This window comes from Calliphora vicina, chromosome 4, assembly GCF_958450345.1.
Source record: "Calliphora vicina chromosome 4, idCalVici1.1, whole genome shotgun sequence".
Lineage (NCBI taxonomy): Eukaryota > Metazoa > Arthropoda > Insecta > Diptera > Calliphoridae > Calliphora > Calliphora vicina.
The window spans coordinates 42,720,174-42,735,532 of NC_088783.1; the positions used below are offsets into that span (position 1 = coordinate 42,720,174).

Below are 15,359 nucleotides of genomic sequence, written 5' to 3' on the forward strand. Positions count from 1 at the left end.
AACACCAGAGAATTTTTTGATTTTTTTAAGATCTTGAAAATCATTATAGTCCGATTTAAATCTTTATTTTTCAGATCCATTATTATTTTTCGGTCCACGCCTAAATAAGTTTAATTTTAAATAAATAACGACTTGAATAACTTTTGAGTAAACAATTAAAATACATTTCTGAATCAGGCCCTTAATACTTTTTTTGTTTATTAAAAAATGTCGTACTAGATTTTATTAATAAAAAGGTTTAATAAGATCTGCATATTCTGAGCCATATTTTACACCAGCAAATAGCACCAGGGAAGTCAACATTAAAATGCCAAACACGTAACAAACAATGTAGTTTGATGAAAAACATTTGGAAAAGTGTGGTAATGAATATTAATAAGTTTGTTTGTGTTATGTGTTATTTTTAAAATTAAAGTTTCATGAACTGATACAATTTACATCACCCGCCTCTTGTGTGTATTTTATAGAAAACAAAAGAGTCAGAACAGAAGCGCAGCGTATTATTTTAAAATACAATAAAGAGATGATTAAGACGGAGTTCATTGTTTTCATTTCATTTAACTCAAAAGCTTTTGATAAATTGTCATCAATTTAAGATGCTTTTATATATGTATATAAATATTTGAATGAATGCGTATTAATCAATCAACAAAGGTTTAAACATATTAGAAAGACACTTTGAAGTGTAGGTAAAAAAATTACTTAATTTAATTTTATATAATTATTTGAAAAATAATGTGCATAGTGTTATTTGAAAAATGATGAACTCAACATTTAAATATCTTTTTTAATAATAAGGCTACTCACATAGGGTAATATAGAGACGAGACGTAATTGTCAAAAACCTATCTCTTGCAACAATAAAATACATACTAGTCAATGTAATTTGTTGTTGTTAAGACATATAATTTGTTGTATTTGTGTTAGACAATTCGGAGTATCTCGTCTCTATGTATAAGACTCTGGGGTTACTCATTTCAAAAAAATTAAAATTACACTCTGATTTTTTACACTTTTACACAACAAAAACTTAAACAAAATTATCCAAAAAAAAATATAATTTTTTTTTTGATTTTTTTTCTTGTTTTTGTTTTAAAAAATCAAAAAAAATGCACAAAATGATTAAAATTATAAATTAAATAGATTCTGGACGAATGGAGCAAATTCACCTGCCACTTCTAAGATTCATATCCAGTTTTTCCAACGTACTGTGGACAACGATAACGAGTGTATAGTTTTTCGATTAAATGATCAAAGCGATCATACCTAAGCCCCATTTGTGACCCGGAAGTTAGCATTTTCCAGGAATTTTGATGAAATTCACCTTACTAGCATAAATCTACTCGGATATCAAATTGCGACATTTGGGACTTTTTCTCATATTTGTGACTTCCATGCATTTATTTGTTATCCAGAAAATTTTAAATCAAAAAAATCACTATGTTAGAGTCAACGGAGACCTATACTAGCACCAATAGATTCGTATTGAGGTGCTCTTTCAGATCTATGGTGATATTAAAAAAATGATCTCAACTCCATAGTTGACAGTTATTTTTCAACGTAAAGATAAAAGTTCGCATGAAACTCTTAAAAAAAAGTTTTATTTTTTCCTTCAGAAAAAGAACTCATTTAGGAGTTTTTTTTCCGTCATAAAATAAAAGTCATTTCAGGAGTTTTATTTTTTCTTTTTTTCAGAACATTTGTTTATAGTTTCTATCTGATATAACACCGTACGACACTCAATATTAGACACGAACCGGAAGATATACGTCTGAAACAATAAATTAAATGAAGAAAAACTGTGTTTTCAGTTTTTCATTTCGTGATCCTGTTTCCTTTTAAAAGGAGGAGTACATTTTAAAAAAAAATGTTTTAAAATACTTCTGATCATCCTACTATGTCAAATTTGGTGTCAAATGATCAAGAAGAGTTGTAAAATATTTCGTATTATTTTTATTTTATCCTGTAGGCATCAAAAGATGTCAAAAATGTCCTTTCAAATTTTTATCCTTGAATGTCTTTTTAGATTTCCAATAATTCTTTTAAAAAAATAGTGAGTTAAAGATCCAATTATTGAATACCACACCAAAATTTCATTCTTCTATCTTAACTACTTAAGTGTTAAAAAATATTTTAAATTTGAAATATTGTTGACCGATCGTCACGAAATTTGGTCGTGAGAGTTAGGCTTACATAAAACTAAATTGTGCTGAATTTGATTTGAATATGTTTATAATTAAGATATTTTGAGAGCTTAACTATTTTCAAATAGGACAATTGTATGGGGGCTAGGATAAATAATGGGCTTATTCTAACCAAATTCAATAGCCTCTCTCCTTGGGGCAATATAAAGGTTTGTGCCAAATTTTGTCGAATTATCTTTAAACCTGCGACCTGTAGTTTGATTACAAGGTTTACATGGATGGACGGACAGACGGACGGACATCGCTTAGTCGACTCAGAAAGCAGATTGGTATACTTTAAGGTGGGTGTTGGGACAATATTTTTGTATGTTGCAAACAACAGCCCTAACCCATTATACCTTTATAAACATGCACTTTTCTTAATAAAACTTTATTGTATAATAATAATATTGTTTTTTATATTTTAATATATGGGGCATTTCACGTCAAGTGAACCAACTTTTGAAATCGATGTCTTCCGATCGCGATGAAATTTGCACCAATGTTAGTTCTATTGGATAGTAATTCGGACACCATTTTTCAACAAGATCGGTCAAGAACTCTCTGAGTTATAGGAGGTCAAAATTTGACATTTTGGCCAAACAGGTGTTTTTTTTTATCCATATAACTTATTACCTATTGTTCTTAGCAAAATGTGTCCCAAATAGTTTAGATAGCTATTTATGCAATCTTTCGAAAAAAAAAATTAAAAAAATTTAATAAAATAGTTTTGATTTTTTTTTTTAAATCAAAAATATTTTTGACTTTTTTTATATGGTCGCTTAGTGGGATGCGAGTGGGATATCTATCAAAAAAAATATTTTGTAACTCAAGATTTAAAATTTTTGAATTTTTTTGCAAAATCAAAAACTTTGTTGATTTTTTTTAAAAAAATGGATCCATTTTTTAATTTTTTTTTTTGCTCAGAAGAAAGCTTATGTGTTTTCCTTTAACACCCTTTTTGTAGCTTAGTGGGATGCGAGTGGGATATCTATAAAAAAAATGTTTTGTAACTCAAGACATACAATTTTTTACTTTTTTTTGAAAAATCAAAAACCTTTTTAACTTTTTTTTTCCAAAATGGACTCTTTTTTTTATTAATTTTTTTTCTCAAAAGAAAGCTTAGGTCTTTTCCTTTAAAACCTTTTTGGTCGCTTAGTGGGATGCGAGTGGGATATCTATCAAAATAAATGTTTTGTAACTCAAGACAAATGTTTTTAAATTGATTTTTTTCATATTTGTGTGTAAGTGTTTCTAAAACCTTAAAAATAAAAACCACAACAACTGACCGATAATAGCCACTGGAGGGGTGCAATATGAGGCCGACCGCTATTAATTTTCCACCCCCAAAATTTGTCTGAGTTTTGTATCTTTCGGCTTTTTTAGTCAATCCTAGAGGTAGTTTTCAGCGCACGTGATTTTCATTGTTAAAATATCAGGTGCCCCAGAAACAAATTTTTGGAATCAAGTGGAAATATTTTATGGCCCTTCTCCGAAGTACCAGTTTATTTATTATTTTATGACATTTGACTTTAAGAAGTGGGTGGAGAGGTAGAAGTTGACAGGTAGGTTATTTATATGGTGGTTTATTTTTATTATTATTTGTAACATTTGGTTAAACTAGGTACTTTAGTATGTAAGCCCTTCTTGAACCTAATAAAAGATTTTAGACTCATTCATTAAAACGTACTACCTATATGATCTTAAAAAACTATTTATTGTCATTCTGAAGACATACGGAAATCAGGATTGACTAAAAAAGCCGCAAGATACAAAACTCAGACAAATTTTGGGGGTGGAAAATTAATAGCGGTCGGCTTTTTCATCGCGATCGGAAGACATCGATTTCAAAAGTTGGTTCACTTGACGTGAAATGCCCCATATATATAAAGAATGAAATTTTGACATTTAGTATAGAATATTTGGGTCTTAAACGCACTATTTTTTTAAAAGGAATTTATTGGCAATCTTAAAGAATATTAAAGGATAAATATTTTAAAAGACATTTTTGATATCTCTTGATCCTTACAGGATAAAATAAAGATAATACAAAATATTATACAACTCTTCTTGTTCTTTTGACATACAATTTGTTATTGTTGCAATAGCAGGAGTATTTTTAAATATTTTTTGAAAAATGTACTTCTTTGAAACTTTGAAGTCTTTAAAAAAGAACACAGGATCACGAAATGAAAAACTGAAAACACAGTTTTTCTCCATTAAATTTATAGTTTCAGACGTATATCATCCGGTTCGTGTCTAACGTTTGTACAAGGTGGCGCAAAAGTAATCCTCCTATCAGAAAATGCTATAAATTTTGCGATTGGCCCTTAATGTCAGTTCTGACATTTGTGTAGTAAATACATGCGAAATACACGTTGATAAACAATGTTACCTACACTGCTCCAGAACGCGGAATTTTGCTGACTATTTATTTGACCAATAATCGGTCGGTGACTTCATCAAAAATAATCATGAGTGATGAGGCCCATTTCCATCTTTGCGGGTACGTAAATAAGCAAAATTTAAGTACTCGACTTGTTGTAAAAAAAATTAAAAGGCCAAATAAAAATAATCCACAAGAAGAATCAAAGTTTTTCATTTTTTTTTTAATTAAAGCCAAAATACATCGGAAGTTTACTTTTGCGCCACCTTGTAGTAATTTATTTGTTTAAGAAAAAAAAACAACAACAATTTGATAATAGGAATCAAACAGTAACAAATTAAAATCCCACTTGATTTAATTTGTATGACAATTTATTCAATTGCAATGCAAGTGCTTTACAAATTGTAATAATCTGACTAGCGTCAAGCTTTGGGTTTCAATTTACATAAAATGAGTTTTATTTTCTGTCGTGAAAAATAAAACTCCTCAAATAATATTTATTTTATGACGGAAAAAATAAAACTCCTCAATTGAGTTTTTTTTTTTCTGACGGGAAAAATAAAACTCCTTAAATGAGTTTTTTTATGAGGGCTATTTAAAAGTCTTTATTTAAGAGTTTTATTCGAACTTTTATTTTTACATTGAATAATAACTGTTTTAGATGGATCTTTATTTTTAAAGTCACAAAATAACTTTTTTGATATCACTTATAACCGTTACGGTCGCTGAAATAAAGTTTCAACAATTTTGAAACATAAATCTTTATAACTATAAGTAGAGCCATAAACATTAACCGCTATTCTACATGGTCCTTTATAATTTGTTCTCAACCTAAAGCTTCTTCTTTAAGTTTACAAAATCTTTAATTTATTAACATGACAAGCAAAACTAATTATATTAAATTTATAGATTTTATAAAGAACTTAATTGTTATTATTACCATAACAATCAGCAGTAAATCTTTTTTTACTTGTACTTCTTTTTGAATACTACAAAAGTCTTAAAAACACAACAGTCGTCTTTAAAACATGCCTCACGTAATAAAATAAGATAGACAGCTACATAAACATTACTTTCATTTTATTTCGAACCTGACATTGAACCTATTTAACCTTATTTTAAATAAATACATACAGAGTAAGTTAACCGTTAATAAAATGTTATAAAACTTAATAATAAGTTTTCTACTAAAAAAGCTTTTTTTAAAAAATGCTTTTAAATTTAAATCTTTCAAAACTAAACTATTGTTAACAGTGGAAAATAGCGCCATCTGTGGGTAAAGCAGTAAAATATGTTCAAAGCTTTCAATAGCTGTTAATAGTGCTAAATAATAATTATTTCAACAGCTAAACTAAAACTTAAAAAATAAAACATGTTAAACTTAACTAAAATTTTAAATGATGTCGAATGATGCTAAACTTTAATTTGTAATATGTGACAACAAAAGAAATGATTTCGATTTCCAAAACTACGGAATTGTTTGAATTTAAACTATAATAATTACTCCAAATCATATCCAAGTTTGTAAGTAAAGTTATGCAGGGGTATTCTTTAACTCGCTTGGTAATTTATTTAAAGCCATTGGGTGAGCCTTTAAATTGCTTTTCCTATGATATAAAAATTGCTTAATGTTCCTTTGAAACAAATAAGAGTTAAATCCAAAAACTTCATATTTCTTCAAACTAAAACTAAACCTGAAATTGATCCAAACTTTTTTCAGCAATTTTTATTTAGTTTTGCAACAAACATTTATCAAAAATTAAAGAAAGAAAACATTTAACATTTTTTTCACACTATAAATTGAATGGATATATGATTATTATACAATATACATATTTAGTTTCAAAATCAAAAGACTTTAAGACAAAAACTTGTTAACAATACACACAATTATAAGACGAATATAAATAAATTTAACAAGTGTTTATGATATGATGAATTATAGTTAATTGAATTGAATAGAATGTATTGATTTTGTCTGATATATAATTAATATCGACTTAAGTGATTATAGCTGATCTGCACAGTGATGTCCATCGTCTAAGCAAATGTTTAGAATTTAAACTACTGGTCCAATTGGTCTGACTTATTTTTTATACCCTCCACAACCACAAGTGGTGAATGATGGTATATATAAATTTGACATTCCGTGTGTAACATTGAGAAATATTCATCTGAGACCCAACAAAGTATATATTTTCTTGATCCTTATGAAATTCTAAGTCGATTGAGCCATGTCCGTCTGTCTGCCCGTCTGTGTAAAACATGCTCACGTCCAAAATACGCAAACAAAATTGGTCAACTTGCAAAAAATATGTTTATTGTTATCCTAAGCAGTTTGGTATTGAAAATCTACAAAATCGGTTCAGTAGAACCAGAACTATGAACCAAAATGTGAGACAACCTAAAAAAAAAAATGACAATTTTCACATATTTTTGGTTATTTGTGTAAATATATTGCAGAGAATACAATAAAACTTTACACACGTCATTTTTATAATAAAATGACTAACTCTGGTGAAAATTATAAGAATCGGTTCATGATTTCTCCTAGCCCTCATACAAATTTCTTCTCGAAATATGGTTCTATGGTCTATAAATGCCTTCAGAATTGCAGTATCTATACAAAATGCAGCAAAAATAAGTTTCGTGCTAAAAGAAATCACAACACTAAATTTTTTGTGGATCGGCCCATGTTTGACCATAGCCCGCATATAAAGTTCACTTCCGAAAATCACTTAAATTAGCATAAATGTCTTATTGTTAAAAAGCAAATATTAACGAAAAAAAGCTTTTTAAAGTAAAATTTTTTGCAAAAATTATAAGGTATAAAATTTACACCACATCTGTAACTATGTCAAAAATTTTCACGTCATAAGTTAAAGGATATTATCCTAAAAAATATGTATGCAGGTGGAGGGTATTTAAGATTCGACAATGCCGAATATACCGTTCTAACTTGTTTAATTTAATTTTTATATCAAGTTTTTTTTTTGAATCCTTTTAAAACCATTGCAAGTAATTTAATATTTTATCTTTAGCACTTTAAAAGCTACGAGACTATTTTAAAAATCATTGAATTACGAATTAGTTCTACAATTATTCCAAAGAAGAATGAACAATGGAGAGAACATATGTATTTAACAATTAAGCATTTGTTTCTGACCCACAGAAGTTAAAACTGTTAATGCCTTTAAAATCTTTTACGGAAATAAAACAAATTAGATTTAAATGATTAAGTCAGTGATCAGAGTTTTAAAATTTTATATTTGTAAATTAGAGTTATTTACCCATAATCATTTATCTGGATGGACCCAATGATTTTGTCGTCTCTGAACGCCGAATATACATCATCCAAGAAAAAGCAGGCTGTTACGGTTTCATATAATTTATCGACCGCATCTTCAATGGACTACCTATTCCCTCTAATGTACACACAGCTGAGAGGAAGTTTAGCAAACCCGTGACCACTTGACGAATATCCGTAGTGTGCCCGCACTTCCCAGCAGAAGCAGCGAGACTCGATGAGCGTGATGACATCCGAAGTACCAACCCTGACAACCCTAGGATCGTCCAGATAAACCGAGTTATCAGCATGTTGGTTAATGAGGACAAGCGAAACTAATGGTTGGATCATTTGAAGAACTGCAACATAAGTTCTGGAGTTGGCAAGTTGTGGTATACAGATCGGTTTCTATAGAACCCAACAAAGAACGATAATACGATCACGATTAAGTTTGCAGATACCAGCATATCCGACCCTAAACGGCGCGCTCTTACTTTCTACCGTCTATTTATTGAGCACCCTGGCGAAAAGAAGCGTTGTTCGCAAACTGCATGATCTTCCAGTCTCGGAAACACCACAAATTTTCACGCCAACCGAAGTAGCAGAAACCATTAACTCAGCTAATCCTTCAAAGGCAATAGGACCTGAATGATTATCTATGCTGATACTAAAACACCTATGCGAGCGGGGAATTGAGTAACTGACAACGGTTTTTAACCTGTCGACAAGGAGCGTAATAATACCCGATGCCTGGAGAATGGGTCGAGAGATTCCGTTGTTAAAACCTGGTAAAATCGCGAGTGAGGGACAATCGTACATGCCTCCTGTCACCTGTAGCGAAGACACTCGAAGCTCTTCTCCTCCCCCAGCTGACCCGTCAACTCCCAGCAGCTCGTCATCAGCATGGATTCCGTAAGATGCACAGCACCATCAGCCATAGTTACTCGGATCTCACAGGGCTTAAATCGGCAGGAGCCTTCTGAACGGACTGTCCTAGTGGCACTTGACCTGTCGAACATCCTGCATCCACAATGCACAACAATACGAAGAGATGGATAGTGAACTATCTGAGTGACAGGCAATCGTTCATGGAGTTTAGGGACAAATGCTCAAAACCCCTTAGAGTTAAACAAGGAGTGCGTCATCTCTAAACTCCCAGTGTCCCCACAGGGTGTGGTGGTAATCACGAAATACACAATTTCTACACTGCACGTAACCTGCAGTTATCACCAAATAACTCATCGGCAATACTCTCCACCAGCAGGACGAAGGAGTTAAAACTCAAATTAGGCATCAAGGTCGACGGCGTAGAAAGTCCGACAGTGAACCACCTTAAAATCTTGGGTGTCACTTTTGATAGCCTTTTTACCTCATCATCACACGCCACTGCAATCAAGCATAAACTTCGAAATAGGAACGAGGTTCTCAAGGCACTAGCCGGCAGCACTGGGGTATGCTAGCAACCTCGTACACTATGCTGCTCCAGTGTGGAAGCCTTCTCAGTGCAGCAATATTCAAAGCTGTCAAAATTCATCCTTAAGGACTATCACAGACTGCCATTAAATTACCTCCGAATACCACCTTAACGAGGAAACTAAGGTTCTACCGGTCAATGGACACTACGTAATGTTGACGCAACAGTTCCTTCTGGGATGTCAACGGAGAAGTCATACAAACTTCGACATCTCACAGTTGGTGTCTCCCCCGAGGCTGGTCCGACAGTACTTACGTAAATACGAAGAGTGCATACAGATGTATATGCAGGATCCATTTGGTCGCAGCATTATGACAGCTTTGAACGACATTCATATGACCATCAATTCCGCGGTAGCAGGACCGATAGCAGACTCCGAGAAGATTCTACCGCGCAAAACAAGAGTCGTTATGTCACAACTAAGATCCGGATGGAGCAACAGGTTTAAAGCCTTTTGGTCCCGCATGGACCGTACATAGGATCCTCATGACACCCTCCACATATTCAACTGCCCAACCAACCCTACTTCACTACGTCGAGAGGATTTATGGAACTATCCAGTCGAAGTAGCACAATTCCATGGACTAGATTTATATGCAGAACCCCTTGACTAAATATTCTAAAATTGTTTAAGCTGCTACAACAACAAAACCAAAAAGTATATGTGTGCCCTATAGTGTTTTCAACAGACAGACATACGGACAGACGTACTGACATAGCTAGATCGCCTTATAATCTTTTGAGGGTTTAGAATATATATAGGAATGTGGGTCTGCTACAAATATTTTAATGGTGGATATAAAACCACTTTCTAATGATCCACTTAATTTAAACTTAAAAATGGTTTTGTCATTTTACCACCTACACCTACTTTGTTAAACAAAACTTTTAATTTTAAAAAAAAACTAACCTAACACAACAACAATTAGCTCATTAATAAAATAAATTAAATCCAATTATTATAAATATTCTAGATAATAATAACAATTCGTTTCAAGTCAGACATGACCCCCCATTGTTTAAGACGATTAGTAAGAACGAGCCAATAAATGAAGTTGGAAGTAAAAAATTATAAAACATAATTAAAAAGCACAATCAATTAAATCCAAAAAAATAAGTAAGAATCTAAACAAAAAATGCTAAATAATAGTAAAACATTGATTGACCGAAGATGAAAAAAATAACAAGAAATAATTGCTGCAAAAAACCCAAAATTAAACAAAGAAAATTTTGCAGAAGATTAATGTTTAAGAATTTTGCGAAAAACTTCATTCTACTATAAATTGCAAGCATTATTGAGTGATTAAATTATTCCAACATTCAAGAGCACTTGAAGTGGTTAAAATAGAAGCAATCTTTAAATTTCAGTAGAGAAATGAAGGTAATGATTAAATTAAGGAGCTTTAATTTAATAATAATAATAATAATTTAATTGTAAATTCCAGTCATTTGTAGCGGTCTTGGCATCTTTGGCGGTGGTCAGTGCCGGAGGCGGTTATTTGCCTGGTGGCAGACATGGCGGCGGTGGTTTTGGTGGTCATTCAGCTGGCAGTTTTGCTGGAGCTGCAAGCAGTGCTCATAGTGGTGGTTTTGGTGGTTCTGTCTCCAGACATGCCAGTGCTGGTCATGGTTCATTTGCTGCTGCCCCTGTTGCTTTGTATTCGGCACCCAAAGTTTCTTATGGAGGATCTGGAGGCCATGGTGGTGGTTTAGGAGGCGGCTATGGCGGAGGCCATGGTAGTGGTTTGGGAGGCGGCTATGGCGGAGGCCATTCTGTGGGTGGAGGATATGGCTCTGGTGGTGCCGGAGGTTATGGAGGATCTAGCGGTTATAGCTCCGGTGGTTTAAGTGCCTATGCTGGTAAATCATCTGGCAGCTTTGGTGGTGTAGGCGGTCATGGCGGTCACGGATCTGGCGGTTATGGCTCTGGAGGCCATGGCGGTTATAGTTCTGGAGGTGCTGGAGCTTGGGCTGGCAAATCTGCTGGCAGTTTTGGAGGACTTGGTGGATATGGCTCCGGCGGTGCTGGCGGTTATGGCTCTGGTGGTGCTGGTGTATGGGCTGGCAAGTCTTCTGGAAGTTTTGGTGGACTTGGTGGTTATGGTTCTGGTGGTGCTGGTGGCCATGCTGGTAAATCCTTTGGCGGTGCTGGTGGTTATGGTGCCGGTGGTGCTGGCGGTTACGGTTATGGGGGTGCCTCTGCATCATCTTCTGCCTCTTCTGGTTGGTGGAAACAGTAATAAAGTATTATTTTTTAAAACAAGCATATTATGTAAACGATTTGTAAATGACAATTGTGATCTCTGAGAAATAAAGTAAACAAATAAACAAATTTTCAATTCAATATTTTTCCTAAATACTTAAGTATGTACAGTGAGCCTCAAAAGTGCGTATACACCAAAAAATATTTGAATTTTTTTAAGATAATGAAAATCCTAATATTTATTCATCGTTTAAAATTTGAGTGTTTCGGTTTGTTCGAGATTGAGTTGAATAATAGATTCGGTTGTGAAAAAAAAGATTTAATTCGAACCATAATGATATTCATGATCCTAAAAAAAACAAAAAATTCGCTGGTCTTTATTCACTTTTGAGGCTGTGTGTATGTACGAGTATACATTTTTTCCTAAATATTTTTGGCCGGTTTTAAAATTTTAAATATAATTAGCATGCGTTTGGAGGGCTTGTTTATGTTTATCTCTTAAATATTTCCGCATTTTTGCACATTTAAAGTTCATCTTGGTCGCTCCTTTGTCTTTCGTTTTATTATCGTTCATACACTAAAATGTGAATATTTTTAATAGTTTTGCGGTAGACAATTATGTAATGTTTTCGTTATATATGAACTTTAAACATGAATTATGCTTAACATTATTAGTTTATTAATATTATCACATATTTGTGTCAGAGATAAGTAGTATTTCAAATGACATACCACACTTGACATAAATAGTAGGAATGCATTTAATTTCGAGGTACTATTTATAAAACAGTATTATCATCTAAGAAACCAATGTGGTTCCTTCAAACATTACGTAACACGTAGACAGATATATTAATATAAAATGAATATCGTCCTGGACAACATATTGAGAAGAGCCTCGTGTGAATAGAGGGGAATAACTTGGGGATTCAACAGAAGACTAGAAGGTCTCGACTATGATGACGACATATGTCTACTATCCCACCACTTCAATGATATGCAGGCTAAGATCAATGCAGTACAAACTGAAGCAGCTAAAACTGGTCAAAGAATAAATATTGCCAAAACTAAAGCAATGAGAATTAATGCTTCTAACAACAGAGCATTCGCAATGGACGAGAAGCATATTGAAGACGTATCAAAGTTAAGCTACCTCCGAATTCTTCTGAAACCGAATAAAAGCTGGTAAACATTAGTTTGGTATATTAAACACCATATGGCGATCAGCGCATATTTCGAAATGAACCAATCTAAACATATTTAATTCCTGCATAAAATCATCACTTCTTTATGGATGTGAATCGTGGAATGCAGCGCAGAGGGATGTTAGCTCGATACAAGTCTTCATAAATCGCTGCCTGCGGAGAATTTTAAAAATATTCTGGCCAGTTACGATATCAAATGAAAGGCTATGGGTTCAAACCTCCCAAAACCCCGTACATTTCTAGATCCGAAAAAGAAAATGGCACTGGCTAGGGAATACTCTACGAAAGCCCGTTGATGATGTCACAAGACAAGCTATCTAGTGGAACCCACAATGAAGTCGTAGAAAAGAAAGGCCATCACACACTTGGCGCCGTCAAATCGAAATTGAAGCGGCCAACCAATACAAGGTCTAGAACGATGTAAAACACTTGCATCTGACAAATCAGAATGGAATAAATTTGTTGAATCCCTATGCTCCTTATAGGAACTACGTGAACTTATATATAAATACTGATCACCACGACCACGCTTACAGGACAATATCCTTTTCATGAAATTTTCTATAACCATATCGCAAAGTGGTTGCGATAGAAAGCCAAAGCCTCTATCTTTGATGTCTTGAATCGACGCTGGGCTATTGGCGAGGACCTTATCTTTTACGTGGCTCCAAAGGAAGAAGTCACAAGGTGTTAAATAACAAGATCTCGTAAAAATTTGAAAATATTTAAGAGATAATCATTAACAAGCCCTTTAAACTCATATATTTAGAGAATATATACACATATGTAGGAATAATATCGAATTAAATATTTTTGTTTGTTTACTTTATTTCTCAGAGATCAAAGTTGTCATTTACATAATATGTTTGTGTTAAAAAATAATAATTTATCACTGCTTCCACCAACCAGAAGAGCCAGAAGATGAGGATGATGCAGAGGCAGATCCATAACCATAACCAGAAGCACCACCAGCACCACCACCGGCACCATAACCACCAGCACCACCAAGAGATTTACCAGCATGGCCACCAGCACTGCCAGAACTACCAAGTCCACCAAAACTTCCGGAAGACTTGCCTGCCCATACACCAGCACCACCAGAGCCATAACCACCAGCACCGCCAGAGCCATATCCACCAAGTCCTCCAAAACTACCAGCGGATTTGCCAGCCCAAGCTCCATGACTGCCAGAGGCGTGACCGCCTAGACCACCAAAGCTACCAGATGATTTACCAGCATAAGCACTTAAACCACCGGAGCTATAACCGCTAGATCCCCCATAACCTCCAGCACCACCAGAGCCATATCCACCACCAACACCCACAGAATGGCCACCGCCATAGCCGCCTCCAAATCCACTACCATGGCCTCCTCCATAACCCCCACCTAAACCACCACCATGGCCTCCAGCTCCTCCATAAGAAACTTTGGGTGCCGAATACAAAGCAGCAGGTGCAGCAGCAAATGAACCGTGACCAGCGCTGGCATGTCTTGACACAGAACCACTGAAACCACCACTATGAGCACTGCTTACAGCTCCAGAAAAACTGCCAGCTGAATGGCCACCAAAACCACCACCACCGCCGCCATGTCTGCCACCAGGCAAATAACCGCCGCCAGCACTGACCACCGACAAAGATGCCAAGACCGCTACAAATGACTGGAATTTACAATTAAATCATTATTATTATTGAATTAAAGCTCCTTAATTTCAAATTTCATCATTACCTTCATTTCTCTATTGAAATTTAAAGATTGCTTCTATTTTAACCACTTCAAGTGCTCTTGAATGTTGGAATAATTTAAACACTCAAAAGTGCTTGCAATTTATAGTAGAATAAAGTTTTTCGCAAAATTCTTAAACATTAATCTTCTGCATAGATTTTTGTATTTATTTTAGTTATTCAAAAAAGTTTTCTTTTGTTTTTTGCAGCAATTATTTCTTGTTATTTTTTCATTGTTTTACTAATATTTAGCATTTTTTGGCTTAGTTTCTTACTTTGTTTTCTTGGATTTAATTAATTGTGTTTCTAAATATGTTTTATAATTGGGGTATTCAAACGGTCTGCTATATATTGTGATAGTTTAAAAAAAAATTTTTGTGTTTCAAACAAAATGAATTGGGGCTTTGTCCGTCCAGTTCTTGCTAAATTTTGAGTAACGATCTTGGCTTACACCCATAAGAGATCCAGCTGGTGCAGGAATTAAAGCCACGACACCATCGTAAGCATCGTTCTTTCGCCGATTAGGCTCTAAAGCAGTTGGAAACTGAGCCGATGTTTTATCGAAAAATTGTGTTCAGCGATAAGGCTAATTTTTGGCTTAACGAGTTTGTTAATAAACAAAATTGCCGCATATGAAGTTACAGCAATCCAAAACAGACCCTTTGATTTATTGAAATCAAATTTTTGGCAATAACTTGATTTCGAGAAATGGGCCTTTCAGTTGTCCTCCAAGGTCATGCGATTTGACATCTCTCGATTATTTCCTGTGAGATCACTCGAAGTTACTGGTTTATGCTGATAAACCAGCAACAAAGCTTGAAAAAAACTGCCTTAAAATTTAATTCTTTTAAATATCTGCCTACATATAGAGATGAATTAATTTTATTGTAAATATTTC

General features: G+C 33.9%; 2 protein-coding genes across 2 annotated transcripts; one reads left to right on the plus strand and one right to left on the minus strand.

Moving 5' to 3' along the window:
• Window positions 1-10,704: 10,704 nt before the first annotated feature.
• Window positions 10,705-11,673, plus strand: LOC135958378 (uncharacterized). The gene is made up of 2 exons (XM_065509281.1): window positions 10,705-10,710; window positions 10,775-11,673. The coding sequence occupies exons 1-2, from the start codon at window positions 10,705-10,707 to the stop codon at window positions 11,567-11,569; spliced, it is 801 nt and encodes a 266-aa protein (XP_065365353.1). The 3' UTR covers window positions 11,570-11,673.
• A 1,953-nt stretch (window positions 11,674-13,626) lies between these two features.
• On the minus strand, window positions 13,627-14,114 carry LOC135958379 (keratin, type I cytoskeletal 9-like). The gene is made up of 2 exons (XM_065509282.1): window positions 14,062-14,114; window positions 13,627-14,005 (listed from the first exon to the last, which is right to left on the minus strand). Exons 1-2 carry the CDS (start codon window positions 14,112-14,114, stop codon window positions 13,627-13,629), a joined length of 432 nt encoding a protein of 143 aa, XP_065365354.1.
• Window positions 14,115-15,359: the final 1,245 nt, after the last annotated feature.